Source organism: Podarcis bocagei (genome assembly GCF_964188305.1).
Source record: "Podarcis bocagei genome assembly, chromosome: 3".
NCBI lineage: Eukaryota > Metazoa > Chordata > Lepidosauria > Squamata > Lacertidae > Podarcis > Podarcis bocagei.
Window position 1 is genome coordinate 88,981,397 of NC_138127.1, and position 15,694 is coordinate 88,997,090.

Sequence of the window (15,694 nt, forward strand, 5' to 3'; positions counted from 1 at the left end):
ATATGTGGCTCAGCCACTTCTCTCTAACAAAATACTGGGAGGATTTGCATAGTACTGTAACTAGGTGCTAGTCCTAGGTTGAACTGTTTTCTTAGCAGTTGAATCTAGGAGGGGTGCTTTTGGCTAACTTCAGTGCATGAGTACTTGGTTCAAATTCCACCCCAACCCCAGATAAGAACTTTACAAAGATTGCTTGTTAGGTGAACGGTCATTTCAACACATGGACAGTTTTCTAGCACTGTCGGTTTGAAGTTGGACTTTCTGTACTAAACAGTAGCAAACAAGGATTGAACAGCAGCAGTAAAAAATAAAAAGTGGGGGGTAAAGAGGAGTTCACTGAACACTTACAATTTCTCAGAATTTTCTGACTTACTTTTCCTTATCTGTCTATTGAAAACTTATTTCCTTAGACCACTGTATCCCTTCTCTGGGCTATATTATTGAGCACTAGGCCTAAATTGTAAGCTGTTGTGGAAAGTCATATTAAATAATTTCATGAAATTTAAAAGGAACTGTTTGGTGGTGTTATATTAATCACTAGTTGAATTTCCATTATAAAATATTTTGCCTTTTTAATAGCCAACTCAGTTCTCCTTGTGCTGGTCCTTCTATAGCCAAAATGGCACCATTTGCATATGAGGGGGATTCCTAAAGAATTGCAGTTGTTTTTTTTAAATGAAAAAAGCGCACATTTGGCTCTAAATAGCAAATCACAGTATTATGGAAGCATAGTGGTATCTGTGGTATCTGGATGATGGGTTCAAGCCCTCAGTCAGTCATGAAGCTTTACTGCATGACTTTTGGCCTGTCACTGTTACTTGGCCTAGTGTTAGCAGAGGTGCTATGCATGTACAACAACAAATTTTAGTGGAAAAATTCTGAGTTATGAATAGATTGAAGTCTTACTATTTCACATGTTTCTTCAGCAGAGAAGATAAAACTGAAACCATTTCAGCAGCACCTTACTTTAGGTGTGATTACACCTGTAATCACTATTCCTAAAGAGAAACAATGTTTGAAATAAAATTTTAATGAGATAACCTTGACAGTGCTGCTATTCAGTTTGTTTAAAACCTGACATGGTTCTCGTTGTCAGAGCTCTCCTTTCAAGATACCATGACATAAGGCTAAATCACTCTGCAGACCTAGAGCTGTAATTGTGCAAGGTGCAAGAGGGGGGAAACGGAATGTGGAGAATGGACATCTTTGATGAAAAGATGCTAATCATAAAGGACCTGCTCAGTCAACAAATAGATGAGGATGATAGTTGCAAGAGGAAGAGTGCAGCTAGCGTTACACTTCTTGTCTCAGATTCTTCACAGATCCCCCTCCCTCCCAAAATCTGGGTGCATGTACCAGGAGCTACACTGTAGCTAGAGTTGAAGATGACAGAACAAAGAACCAAAGGTAGAGTTTGCAGGGGTAGAGGATGAAGAACTCTTATCTCCTTAATTGAGCTATCTCATATATATATATATATATATATATATATATATATATATATATATATATATATATATATAATCAAATACAGAATAAAATTATACACTCCATACATCTTAGTTGCATCTTATTTCTCTTTTTCCGACTTCCCTCAACTTGTCTGCGAATCCTTCATTTTTTAACTTTAAACACATTTCTATTTTATTATTTATATTATTACTGTGAACTTCATCCCATTTTAATACTTATTTCCCATCACAATGCTTCATTAAACTTACAAACGTAATCTGATTATCACTTAATTTTTGCAAATATTCAATAAATTTTTCCCAATCTTCTGTGAATCTTTGATCTTGTCGGTTTTGGATCCTTCCTGTCATTCTGTCCAGTTCTGCATAGTCTATCATTTTTGTTCTCCATTCTTCTAATGTAGGTAGCTCCTCCTGTTTCCAGTTCTGGGCCATCAGTATTCTTGCTGCATATAAAAATAACTTCTTTTCTTTCTTATTTATCTCGTTACCTGTAATGCCTAATAAAAATGCTTCTGGTTTCTTAACAAATGTATATTTCAACATTTTCTTCAATTCATTATAAATCATTTCCCAAAAGCTTTTTACTTTCTTACATTCCCACCACATATGATAAAATGTACCTTCTTTTTCTTTACATTTCCAACATTTATTACTTGTCTTATACATTTTTGCTAATTTTACCGGAGTTACATACCATTGATGCATCATTTTCATCACATTTTCTTTTATAGTTGTACATGCAGTGAATCTTAAACCTTCTTTCCATAAGTTTTCCCAATCTTCCATTTGTATATTATGTCCTAAGTCTTTGGCCCAATCAATCATAACTGATTTTACCTCTTCATCCTTTGTACACCATTCTAACAGTATCTTATACATTTTTGCTAGAATTTTAAAATCATTATTCAATATTTCTGTCTGGAATTTTGATTCTTTGTCGGCAAAACCCCTTTGATTCAAATCTTTTTTAAACATTTCATTAATTTGAAAAAAATGCAACCAATCATTAACATATTCCATAACTTCTTCAAATGGTCTCATTTTCCATTTACCTTCTCTTTTACTTACTAGCTTCTCATATGTCATCCATCCCCTAGTCATATTGACTTTCTTCACACTCATCACCTCCAACGGCGATAACCAATATGCAGTTTTTTTGTTCCAACAAGTTTTTATATCTTTCCCACACTTCAATCAGAGACCTTCTTATGATGTGGTTTTCAAATCCTTTATGTACACGTTTCTTGTCATACCACAAATACGCATGCCACCCAAATCTATTATCAAAACCTTCCAAATCTAACAAATCAGTAATCTTCTAATTTCATCCATTCCTTCAACCAACAGAGGCAGGATGCTTCATAGTTCTATTTCAAATCTGGCAGGGCGAAGCCTCCTCTTGCTTTCACATCTGTCAATATCTTAAATTTTATCCTCGGCTTCTTACCCTGCCAGATATACCTTGAAATTTCTCTTTGCCAATTTTTGAAAATTGCTGCCCCTTTGATTACTGGAACCGTTTGAAACAAGAATAACATCTTCGGTAGCTCCTTAATTGAGCTATCAGCAGTGGTTTCTCTATAGATGACCCATAGTTAAATCATGTGAATTTTAGGACTCAAGTAAAACTGCATGCACTTAGGAAATGAATTGGAAGTGCATCTACTCTTGGCCCTGGCCCCTGGCCCTATATGCACTGCTGGTTAAAAGCCAGTATCCCCTTTATATTGTGTTGTGGGTACAACCAGAAAACAAGTGGCAGGTCTCACAATGGCTGGAACCAGATCCTAGCTACCAATCTGTGTGAAAGATAGTTGTCTCTGGCAGTTTCTCAGTAGATAAATCCTTAAACTTCAGGTGAGGTTAGGATACACATAGAATATGGGTTGGGGGTCTGGGGCTTGTAGAATCAGGACCTATCCTGAGGAGGGAAGAAACACCTGCACTTACTTATAAATTAAGTCATTTTGAGTGCTGATTGTTCCAGTATGCCAATTGATGGGCATAGCTATTAAGTTTAATCCCTTCTCCAGTTATGAGGAAAGATTATTTGGAGAACCCCTGGTCTTCTAGATGTTTTACTTCAACTTCCATCATCCCCAGCCAGTATGGCTGATGGGCAAGAATATAATCCACCAGCATTCAGAGCAGGGGCCATCAACCTGTTTATCTGTGAGCACATTTAGGTGAGTGCTGTGAGCACATTTAGTTGAGCACATTTAGGTGAGTGACTCCTTCTGGCCAGTTGTTTCTCCCAATTAGTGCCACCTCAAACTTCACTTTTCCAAGGGATCTCTGATCCAGTAGAAATAATCTGAACCTTGAAGAACATAAACCTGAAATAGGGTTACTCTTCCAGCTTCCTCCTTCAGCTCTATGTACTTTGCAAGGGAGAAAAGAGTAAGTAACCTTGCCACCAAAGGGGCAGTTGGAAGGGGATGTTCTCTCAGTAGCTTTGGTAGGTACCAGGGAAGGACTTCAAGAACATCATTGGAGATAACTAATGTCTTCTTGAGGGATGGAGTTCTAAAGAAGGCAGTGGTGAAGCCACAGTAAGAGCTGTTCAGTGATGGAACAGACTCCCACGAGAGATGGTGGACTCCCCTTCCTTGGAGGTTTTTAAACAGCAGTTGGATGGCCATCTGTTATGTATGCTTTAGCTGTGATTCCTGTAGCTGAGATTCACTGCATTCCTGCATTGTAAGGAGTTGGACTAGATGACCCTTGGGACTCTTCCAACTCTGATTCTATGATTCCTTAATCTTGGAGTGTTAATCATGGACACTTAAGCATCCCGTTGTTCAGTAAAGTAGTAGTTGGACAACTCAAACCAGTGCTTGGATTATACTGATTATTTGGACCCTTTGCAGTAAGATTCAGACCTAGTTTTGGGACAAGGTGCACCTTGGTTGCCAAGGGAAGGGGTATGTGTGGGTAGGGGAGTATGACACTATTAGTTTTTTGGACACCTGTTTGTTTTCAGTACCATTAACCACAGTATCCTTTTGGACTACTTCTCAGGATTAGAACTGAACACATGGTCTTGTGGCTGTTCTGATCCTTCCAAAATCAGATGGTGGTGCTGATATACTTCTGTTCCACCCCTTGGCCATTGGGGTACTTCATTGTTGTATCTTGTCCCTGTGTGGGTACAAGGTAAACTCAAGAGGGAGCAGATTCCTGATCCTACCAGAAGAAAGAATCCTGCAGCTGCTATAGTCATTGTCTTCTCTTTTAACATTAAGGTCAGGAAAAGAGCACGCAAAAAGCCTGCCCAAGTGCAGCATTGTGTTTTCCCATATGAGGAAAACTGTGTTGCATTGTGGCAGTTGTGATAGGGGGTGGAGAGTCATGTGAGGAAATGGATACAGAAGCAGATACTCCCCCAACATTTTTTGCAAATGAAAGCTACAGTCCAAAATATTCTTAGAACGCTATGTTGGGCAAGTCTTCATTTTTTATGAATGACAGTGCATGGGAAAGCTACACATTATTAACTCCAAGACTTTCCCTCACATAATGTATCCAGTCATACTTGACATTGTGCAGTATATTTTACTAGTATCTCCAATTCATTGGATGGGTTCAAAACAAATATAGAATCCCTGTTGATGCCAAATCCAGATCAGCTAAGATCTTTTTTTTTTTAATCATATTTATTAGAGTTTCCAATAAAAACAGAAAAGAGATATAACAGAAAAGAAAAGATAGAAAAGATAGAAAAAAGAATTTAAATCCTTACTTTCATAACCTTCTTTCTAGGACTCCATCCTCCCCCTCCCGACTATATTCCCCTTTCATTAATTTAGTTCCACAAGCTCTCATTCCCAATTTAAAACTTAATATGTTTAACCCATTAACCAATTTAAATTTATACAATCTTACCATCCATCTTTAACAGAAAAAGAAAAAAGATTTTCCCCCCAAGATCTACCCCAATTTCCTTCCACGAATTCCCTCTTTTTTTAAAAAAAACATGTTAGATCAAAATACCATGGTATACAAAAGTTATATAAAGAAATAGAAGATAAAAAATATAAGAAGATTCAAAAAGTTGGTTACATAGCCTTTGGATTCCAAAACTCCCCCTCCCTTCCCCGGTTTGAGTTCCCCATGTCCATCAGTCTATATGTTATCAGCCTGGAGGTCTCAAGTCCATAGCCAAATTTTTCCCATTCCACCTTGCCGGTTTTCTTTTAATTTGTTTATTTTAATGATGTTTAACTTCAAAAATCCAGTCAGATAGAGGCCTTTAGTTTCCTTGGTCTTTGTTGCTCCTCCCATTGTTCTTTCCGTGTCGTAGTTGGTCCTTTGTTCTTTTTATTCCTTACTTTCTCAGGTTTCTTGTCTTGTTCAGCTGCTAAAACGTTCTTATTCCGAGATCTGGTATCTCTACAGAGGTTTGTTATTCAGGAACAAAAACTTACGTCCAGTCCCTTCCTTTCTTCAATAGAGAATTCTATTGTCTCCTTTTAATGTAAACACCTCTGTAGACAAAATACTATTTCAGTTTTGCAGCTTTCCCAGAGAATAAGTCCTGTGCTCGGCCCAGAGTAATTTTCCACATACAATCACTTGTAATGTCCCGAAACCCCTCTAGGGGGATTGCAATAACTTTGTATCCTCCAATCCAAAAGTCAAGTTGTTGTTTCTTTTCCCCCCCGACGTTTTATATCCATATAATGTCAATTTGTAATAGAATTAACCAGCAAAATACTTGTAACAAAGTCCTCTTTGTATTCTCAAGCTTTGACAGCTACTTTGACAGCTGTCAAAGTCTCCGTCTCTCTTCACCAGGCTCTGCGAATCGCCCCGGTTCCCAGGGGGGGTTGCCTTTTCCCTCTCACCCTCCACTCTTCTCCTCCAGCACAATTCTTGTAATTTCCCATCGTGGAATTAATAATTTTTATCAGCAGTAAACTTCTGAATCGATCTTGGTTACCCAGTCCTTGTTTTAGGATGTTTACAATCAGGGGGGGACTGACTTCCTTTTTAGATCACCCCCGCTCGTGCCGAATCCGAAAAAATTTCTTTTTTTCTCCTTTTGTACCCGGTTTCCCAATTACTCACGGGTTGTTGTTGAAAGTCCGAATTTCCAATGGAAGAAGCCAGCGCTCTCCGTCGAATGGCATGCGGCTGCGCTCGGCAGGGGAAGCGATAGACTCACAGCACCACGCCACTCCCCGGCACCCGATCCGAAGCCTTTAAAAAGGCTCCTTCACGAGTCGGGAGGGCGCTAGCGGTGCCAGCCGAGTCCCCATGTCCACGGGCTCCGTGCCCGTGGTTTTTAAAGGTCCCCGCGTCGCCGGCGCGGTAAGACCCAGCCCCTGCCGAGCAGACTCCCTCCGGAGTTCGGAGGGAGTCCGCCATTCGGCGATGGCGCCAACCCGGAAGTCCAGATCAGCTAAGATCTTAAGGATTATAAATAGGCGATAGGCAGTGAAGAACAAGATAGCATTTAAACTGCTTATAGGGGCTTTCCTTCAACAAAAGTCAGCTTCTAATATTTTGCTGAAGTTGCAATAATTAACTCTTTAAAATTGGTTCTTTTAAGTCTCTCCTGTGTATGTTCATGGCCAGGGACCACTGTGTCGAATTGTTATTGATGATACAATGATTCATATTGTCTAAATCTACAGCTTCTGACAATTCCTGAATATATCCATATTTTAAAATCAGTGTTACATAATATAAGTGTTGAAACCATTTAGTTGGTGTTCCTTCACTTTCTCTGTTATTAATAAGAGGTGAATATTTTAGTTTGATATGGGCTTCATACACTGGTAAAGATGCAGGATTGTAAAACGTAATTTCTTGTACCCACATAAATTTAAGCACAAATAACCATTAACTTCATGTGTTTTCTATTAAGAACCAGCAAGTGCACATTTATGGAAAGTGCTCAGATTATATAGAAATATCTTTTAGAACCCCAGAGGTAGTTGCGTAATGTTGCAAAAAATTACCATGTTAGCCTTTACAATCACTGGTCTAACTGTTCATAAAACAGTTGTAGAAATAGTAGTAGTTCCAGTGGTTCAGCAAAGACAGGAGTAACATATTTCTCCTCACTATAATTGTATAGTGGCAGAAGCCTGAATATGTGTTGCCAGGAGCCCATAGTGTTTGACTAGATAAACTGTCTTAGTAATTCTCATGTTTTATGGGCCAGAGACTTGATTTCTGAACTTCCATGGCTGGCGACTCTACAGCCTCTGGGAATCCATGGCCGGCTACTCTGAACTGTTTTTCAAGTTTGTCTTGTCAAGTTTGTTTTGTACTTATTTATTAACAGGATTAAAAGAAAAGGCTATCCTCAACCCTCAAAACTAGTTCCAATCTAGCAGTCTTGTCTAAACAGGGTTCAGATTATTAGGAATGGGGTCTTCTCAACAGGCTAAATGCTTTGTTTCCATAAGTCTGATGCCAAAATGCTTGAACTAGTCAATGAAGTAAATTTTCAGGCTTTATTGTAGAGTAAAGCAACCCTGTAAGTGGTCACTTTATAGAGCACATAGAGTTCTGACTAAAAAAATCCTTCCAGTAGCACCTTAAAGACCAACTAAGTTAGTTCTTGGTATGAGCTTTCGTGTGCATGCACACTTCTTCAGATATACACTGCATGCACACGAAAGCTCATGCCAAGAACTAACTTAGTTGGTCTTTAAGGTGCTACTGGAAGGAATTTTTTATTTTGACTATGACAGACCAACACGGCTACCTATCTGTAACTAGAGTTCTGACTGACAGACTTTTCCAAAGCTCAGCGTTATGCTAAGCACAGTATAAATGGATAAACAATTCCTGGTTTCGTATGTGTTTCTGAAGCATGTACTATAAGAAGAGTGACATAAGGGTATTTTACTACATTCTTAGTTTCCTAGTTTCGTTGTATAATCTAGAGGTACTAATTACTACTACTTTTTCTCTTAGGAAATTCCGAGTTAAAATAAATGCTGCATCCTGCATTATCTGAAGCCTTTCAAGCTTAATCAGTTCCTGTTGGCTGAAGGAATGTAAACCCTAAGGTTTTAGATCTGTGCAAAAATTGGCAGAGCTGCAGTTGACAGGTAAATACTGTTTTTACTGTAGACGCAGTGCAATGAAACACATAATTGGTCTCTCTACATGTTGGAACCATATTAATTAATAGCATTTATTTGTTTAGAATAGATACCTGATAAAAAAATCCATTTCCTTTTAAATATCCATTATATCTGTGATCCTTCATTTTCAGGCTGTTAAATGGAGGTCAGCTAGTGGTATGCCTTTAGTAGTAGCAGCTTACAATTTCTGCAATCAAATATAGGGCACCGTTAGCTGGCTTGTGACACATTTAAGTATATTCTCTTACATGCATATATTCATTATGAAGTTGCCCAGCACTGCTTTAGAGAGTTTTTCATGCCTTATTCCTGTGCACTACAAATCCTGTTTCCTAGAGCTAAAGTTGGCAGTTCCAGGCAACAAGCAATTCCTGGATTTTAGATTATCAGAAATGTTGGAAAGAAATAAAATAAAAGTGTACTTGCAGACATCTGTATATCCAAATGTCTATAGCTATGCTCTGCCTACACTGTCAGAGGCAATATGCCTCTAGATACCAGTTACTGGGATTCTCAGGTGTGTAGAGTGCTGTTGCACTAAAAGTCCTGATTGCAGAGGCATTTCGTTTGCCTCTATGATAACAGGATTCTAGGCTAGTTGGGCCAGTAGCCTGATCCAGGAGTGTCTTCTAAAACTATTACAGTGGTACCTCGCAAGACGAATGCCTCACAAGACAAAAAACTCGCTAGACGAAAGGGTTTTTTGTTTTTTGAGCTGCTTTGCAAGATGATTTTCCTATGGGCTTGCTTCGCAAGACGGAAACGTCTTGCAAGTTTGTTTCCTTTTTCTTAACATTGTTAATACAGTTGCGACTTGACTTCGAGGAGCAACTCATAGAACGTGGTGTGGTAGCCTTTTTTGAGGTTTTTAAAGACTTTGGTGATTTTTGAAGCTTTTCCAAAACTTTCCCGACACCGTGCTTCGCAAGACGAAAAAAATCGCAAGACGACAAAACTCGCGGAACGAATTAATTTCGTCTTGCGAGGCACCACTGTATCTAGATCCATGCTACATTGTTAAATTGTTTGTGCTCTCATAATCCAGTGACCTCCAGTGTGGGTGCCACTATTGGCCATATGCTTCATGGTATGTGGCCAGAACTGTTGGGAAGACTCATTCCACATACACTGTAGCCCAGTAGAATTGATAACAAGTTGCAAAATACAGCTTGATTGTGGTAGCCTTTCGAATTGCGATTACTTCCCTAAAGTTTTATTGATACTCAACTTGCTGAATAAGATAGTTAGCAAAGCTCTCTCTCCATTATTCAGAATAATTAATGAAACCTCAGACTTGCCCCTCTTAAAGCATTGTTTGCCATTGTATCTGAACTGAAAAGTTGTGATTTGCCTTTGACCTCCAAAGCAGGGTGGCAGTCCTTAGTTTGGAGGGCAAGAGAAATTTTTGCTGGTTCAGGTAGAATGGTAAATTGGTTTGCCTAAAAAACAAAAGGAAAGAAGACCATGTAGTAAGGGTAGCTTGTTGGCATAAGGCTCATTCCCCAAACAACAAACCATGTGAAATGACCTGTTGGTACTAGCTCACAGTTACCTGTTCATAAATGAAAGTAATAGTTTATCTCATATATGTGTTCTGAACTGAAATGCTTACATTTTGCACATAAGCAATCCTAAAATATTTGCGAAGCTTTCTGAAGTGTATTTTAATGCTGAACGGTAGTGATCCTTTTCAGAAGATTTCATTCTAAAGCTGCTTGACTCTTAATATATTAGTCGTGTGGTGTGTTGTTATGAGGACCCTTTTGAAATTGTGCTATTATTCCTCTGCATCACTGGTTCATAGAATGTAGCAAATGCTACCTACTTTATGTTGTGTTAAGGTAAAATAGATGTTTCAACATACCATTTTATCACTTATGGTGGTTGTGTAGGGAGATAGTGTACTCAAGCAAATGTTTAAAAGAATGCTTCCCAAGAACCCAGCTTTTCTTTGGGGAATAATAATGACAGAAATCCCCCAAAAAACAAATTAACTTATGAATGGATGTAACAACAGCTGCCCAAATTCTAATTGAACAAAAATGTAGAACAGATATTGTCCCATCAAGAGAAGAATGACATCTCAAAATACTAGAATATATAAAATTAGCCAGTATGACAAACAGATTAATAAATAAAGATAAGAGACTGAAAGAGGATTGGATATTACATACAGATTATATGGAAAAGTTTTATAACAAGAAAATTATCATAACAGGTTGAAAAAACAGCAGTATATGTTACAACATGAGATTATGTAAAATATTGAAAATAATTTAGAAGAGTAAGAAAATGCAGTTAAAAGATCAGATAAGAAACCATGGAAAGAGTGGAAGGGAATTAAAAGTAAAGATATATAGGATTTAAATAACTTGAAAGAATGTAGTTATGTTATTATTATTATTACTACTTGTTCATGTTTTATATTTATTCAATTGTCTTTCTTAACATTTTGTGCATGACTGTAACATAGTATGTGTTCTAGCAAATAAGAAATATATATATATGTGTGTGTGTGTGTGTGTGTGTGTGTGTGTGTGAACATTCATTGTATACCTGTAGATGTACATGAAGCAAAAGCTGCTTTTTAAATTGTAGCTTGGCCTGGTTGCGGGGAACATAAGATTCTGTGTTTATGTTGGAAGACCTTTTATTTTATTTTATTTCTTTTTTTCTTTGTGTTAACATTTCAATACAAAGGAATTAATCAAACACCTGTATGCTAGTATAGGCCATGGAAGCTCTGGTTTAGAATGGCATAGCACCATCGTAATCAATAAATTCCTGTAATCCAGCTATATAATGGGTGCATTTAATTGGTAAACGACATACAATTTTGATTCAGGGAAGGAAGCCATGAGACAATCTGTGCATTCATAAGAGTCCAATGGAGTAACACTTAACTGTACAACTTTATACTGGCTGTAACTGAGAAGTAAGCATGTTTGCTAATTTCTGTTTAAAGAAGCAAATAAAGCACCCTCCCCTTACACATGGAAACCAGTATGTTGTGGTACAGGGTTGCAGACATTAGTTCTCTGTGTGCAAGATGTTTTTTATATGGAGGAGCTTTTATGTTCGTTACTTTCCCACCTATAGTCTGATGCTACAGTTCCTAGAGGTCTGCATGAGTAGATTGCTTTCATAATACTTAAAAGGAAAGGATAGGGACAATAAACACCAGATATTAGTCGTCTTTCTGTCTGCCATGCCAATCTCTTGTTCACCATAGTTTTGGCAGCCATGGTCAAGTTGTGTTGAATGATTCAAACAATTCTTTGCATGATTTCTAGTTGATACTACTTGTATTGATGGTCACATTTTGTTTTGCAGATTTCTTTGCAAATTAGGTAAACATGGGTGCATTTTTGGATAAACCAAAAACTGAGAAGCATAATGCTCATGGGGCAGGAAATGGGCTGCGCTATGGCCTCAGCAGTATGCAAGGATGGAGAGTGGAAATGGAAGATGCTCACACAGCTGTTGTAGGAATTCCTCATGGTTTAGAGGACTGGTCCTTTTTTGCTGTTTATGATGGTCATGCAGGATCTCGTGTGGCAAATTACTGCTCAAACCACTTATTAGAACACATCACTAACAATGAAGACTTCAGGGGAACAGAACAGCCCGGCTCTGCTCTTGAACCTTCAGTGGAAAATGTAAAGAGTGGAATCAGAACTGGCTTTTTGAAAATTGATGAGTACATGCGCAATTTTTCAGACCTCAGAAATGGCATGGACAGGAGTGGCTCAACAGCAGTGGGAGTTATGATTTCACCTGAGCACATTTACTTTATCAACTGTGGAGACTCTCGTGCTGTTCTCTATAGGAATGGACAAGTCTGCTTCTCGACACAGGATCACAAGCCTTGCAATCCAAGGGAGAAAGAGCGAATCCAGAATGCAGGAGGGAGTGTCATGATCCAGCGTGTTAATGGCTCGTTAGCAGTTTCTCGTGCTCTGGGGGACTATGACTACAAATGTGTGGATGGCAAAGGTCCTACAGAACAACTTGTTTCTCCGGAACCTGAGGTTTATGAAATTGTAAGAGCAGAAGAAGATGAGTTTATTGTCTTGGCTTGTGATGGAATCTGGGATGTAATGAGCAATGAGGAGCTCTGTGAATTTGTTAAGTCTAGGCTTGAAGTATCGGATGATCTGGAAAAAGTGTGCAATTGGGTAGTGGATACTTGTTTACACAAGGTATGCAACTTACTCTTTCTCTCCGAATAATTGAATAAAGTTCTTCTTTCTTTGCAAAATCAGAAAACTTACTCTAGTAAAATAGCATTGAAAGGATAGTTTCCCAGTAAAGAAAGAGTCAGTGCAAATTCATGCAATTGCAAGCTTGTTAGGAGATCACCCAGGTATTGGATTTATGATTTTGAAGGAGGATTGATAAAATCCAACTTCAGTAGTGCAGCTTAGTACATTTGAAAATGATTATTTTTGACAGTGTTTCTCAGTATTCAGGAGGTGAATGCAGAAGGCTTGGATTGCCAGAATTGAGCAGTTTTTACCCTGAGTATCCTGAAATGTTTTTAAACGAACTTTGATTATCAATATATTAAAAGGAATGTCAATGAATGGTGCAGCATTTCTTTTCTACTAATGGTTTGCAAATTAAGGTGGAAATAGATATCAAGGAATAAAGTAAAATACATTCTTAACCACAATAGGTCACATGAGAAACATATGTTTAGGAACATATAGTTACTTAAACAAAATCTGAGTTAAGAAATGTATGTCAAACCAGTAGTATTTAAGATTTTTAAAAACTTACACTGAATAATCACATGGTCTGAAGTTGTGAAAGAGAGAAGCTAAATCTCAAATTTGTACTATTTTTTTCCTCCCAAAATATAGGGAAGTCGTGATAACATGAGTATTGTTCTAGTTTGCTTTTCAAATGCTCCTAAGGTCTCAGATGATGCAGTGAAAAGAGATGCAGAATTGGATAAGCACTTGGAATCACGGGTGGAAGGTAAGAAATTGCATTCTGAATTAGAAGCTTCCTTTAGTTGGTGACGCACACAAACACACACCCAAGCTCACAGGAGCAACTAAAGAGCTTTTGTCAAAATTTCGCTGGAGTATAGCACTAGTACAGCTAAAGAGAATTTTTGGTCATAAATGTACATCTGAACCACAGGAATCCGGAGAGTAGCCCAGTGTAATTGCTGCTATTTTTGTCAGGGCTTGTACAGATAGTTCAGCTCCAAAATTCAGTCTCTTATTTGAAGACTATGCATTATCTTGCAAATCTGCCCGCTGGCCAATTATTAGTAGTGCAAGGTGTTAATGTTTTAAAGCATGGTACAATTTCTCCTATCGTGCCAGCAGATGCATTGGGACTTCTTCTCTTCCCACTTCTGCACCTCCCCCCCCCCATCTTCTTCAGAGAGTCCTCCAATCCTCAAGCAGATTTTTAGGGTGAACGGGGGAGGGGGCTGCCAGAAAGAGGGAGGGAAAGTCCCGTTGCTCTTGGACCAACCCATTGGGTGCCACTCACATTGTAAAGTTAGGAATGTTAGCTCATCTTTGATTAAAACATAATCTCTTACTAAGCATAGCAAATTCTTTTACAGAGCAGACAAAGTGGCTTATATTTTTCAGCTACGGGATAATTTGGATTGGTGTATGTGGCTTGATATGCTGAACTGGCAACACCACCATTCATATTTTGTAAGCTCTCTCTACATAAGAATAGCTGCCTGGAAGGTTAAAATATACTCAAAGTCCTGGTGCATATTTGGTGTGTGTTTACAAACTTGAGATTTTACTCAGGAACATAGTGAATTGAATTATGAAATATCTGTGTGCCTAAATGTTTTTAAATCAACCTGAAGTTTAATTGGGAGATGAGAAATAGCCAGAAACCTTAGTTTGATGGTATATTTTTGTGGTAGTATATGGTACCAATTTTACTTGAATACAGGCTATTTTCAGTATAAATTACTTCAGATGTAAGCCACTTCCCCCTACCCCACCTCCTTTTGAAGTGTTCCTTATGAAGGTGACATCCTGTTCATAGAAGAGGGTGCAAGGAATGAAGTATCTTCAAGGGAGAAGGAGGTTAGGGGCTTGGGTATAAGTCAGGGATGCACCACCTGTGCCCTTTCAGGTGATGCTGTACTGGAACTCCTATCAGCCCCAGGTGATGTCATGGATCTAGAGAATTTTAGTCCAGCAACATCTGGAAGGTCACAGGCTTCCCACCTCTCATATAACTGCCAGTATTAAATGTTCTGAGGGAAGCTGGTATTGCTTTTCAAAGACCACAGTATCTTTTACTTTCATATATTTTGGGAGAAATGGAAGGATAACATTCAGACCTTGAGAATAGAAACTACTATTTTGCATCATGGACTTTTGAATATTGCATTTATACATTTTTTGGAAACTTTGAAAGGAATACCGGTGTAAACTTAACCATTCTAGTTCCACCTACTCATATTAATTTGATGCTGCTCTACTTTTGCTTCCTGACCCACAAATCAATAACCAACTTTTTTTCCTCAGTTCTGTTTTGTGAAGTTTTGTAGGCTCTCCATTTAAACCAGAGTGGCTGATAAATGTGACTCATAACTAAGTTTTCTGGAAAGGTTTGAATTGGAAGATATTCCTAGGCAAATTAGGCTAATTTGGATATGGCCATTTGCATCAGAGAATTGCCAGTTTGCTTTGGAAAACTATTCTGATGCCCTAGAATAGGATATAATTTAGCATATTTATTTTACTTAACAAACAAAGCTTTACAATACCCCATACTATATTTTGCCTCAAAACAGCAGAAGTATTTTACCTGAAATATTCAAGGGCAAGAAATTAAAACACACTTAATGTAGTTTAAACATTATATTACATATAATTCCTTATTGGAATACTGTAATTGTAAAAATTTAAAGTACAATAACATATATTTCCCTCGTGTTGTAGTAATTTAAGGTGGGGGGAAGGGTGTTATCCAGTGCTCTGCTTGTGGAGTTGCACTTGTGCAGTGGAACACCCTCTAAATCTGCTCCAGAGGGTCATCCAATCCTCTGGAGCAGATTTTGAGGCGGTGTGGGGAGTTGTAGGGGACAGGAAAGAGTCAAAAGTCCTTCTGCACAAG

The 15,694-nt window shown here is 38.2% G+C and overlaps 1 protein-coding gene across 5 annotated transcripts in view; it reads left to right on the forward strand.

The window, feature by feature from the left end:
* The window catches only part of PPM1B (protein phosphatase, Mg2+/Mn2+ dependent 1B), a 45,009-nt gene that overhangs the window by 9,782 nt on the left and 19,533 nt on the right, over positions 1–15,694 (forward strand). For 4 of the 5 annotated variants that reach the window (XM_081188681.1, XM_081188685.1, XM_081188684.1 and 1 more), the window contains exons 2-4: positions 8,409–8,545; positions 11,915–12,783; positions 13,447–13,564. In XM_081188681.1, coding sequence (XP_081044807.1) covers positions 11,938–12,783; positions 13,447–13,564 — 964 coding nt within the window. In that variant the 5' untranslated portion in view covers positions 8,409–8,545; positions 11,915–11,937. The remainder of the gene's footprint in view (positions 1–8,408; positions 8,546–11,914; positions 12,784–13,446; positions 13,565–15,694) is intronic. The other variant, XM_081188683.1, reaches the window with a different exon arrangement.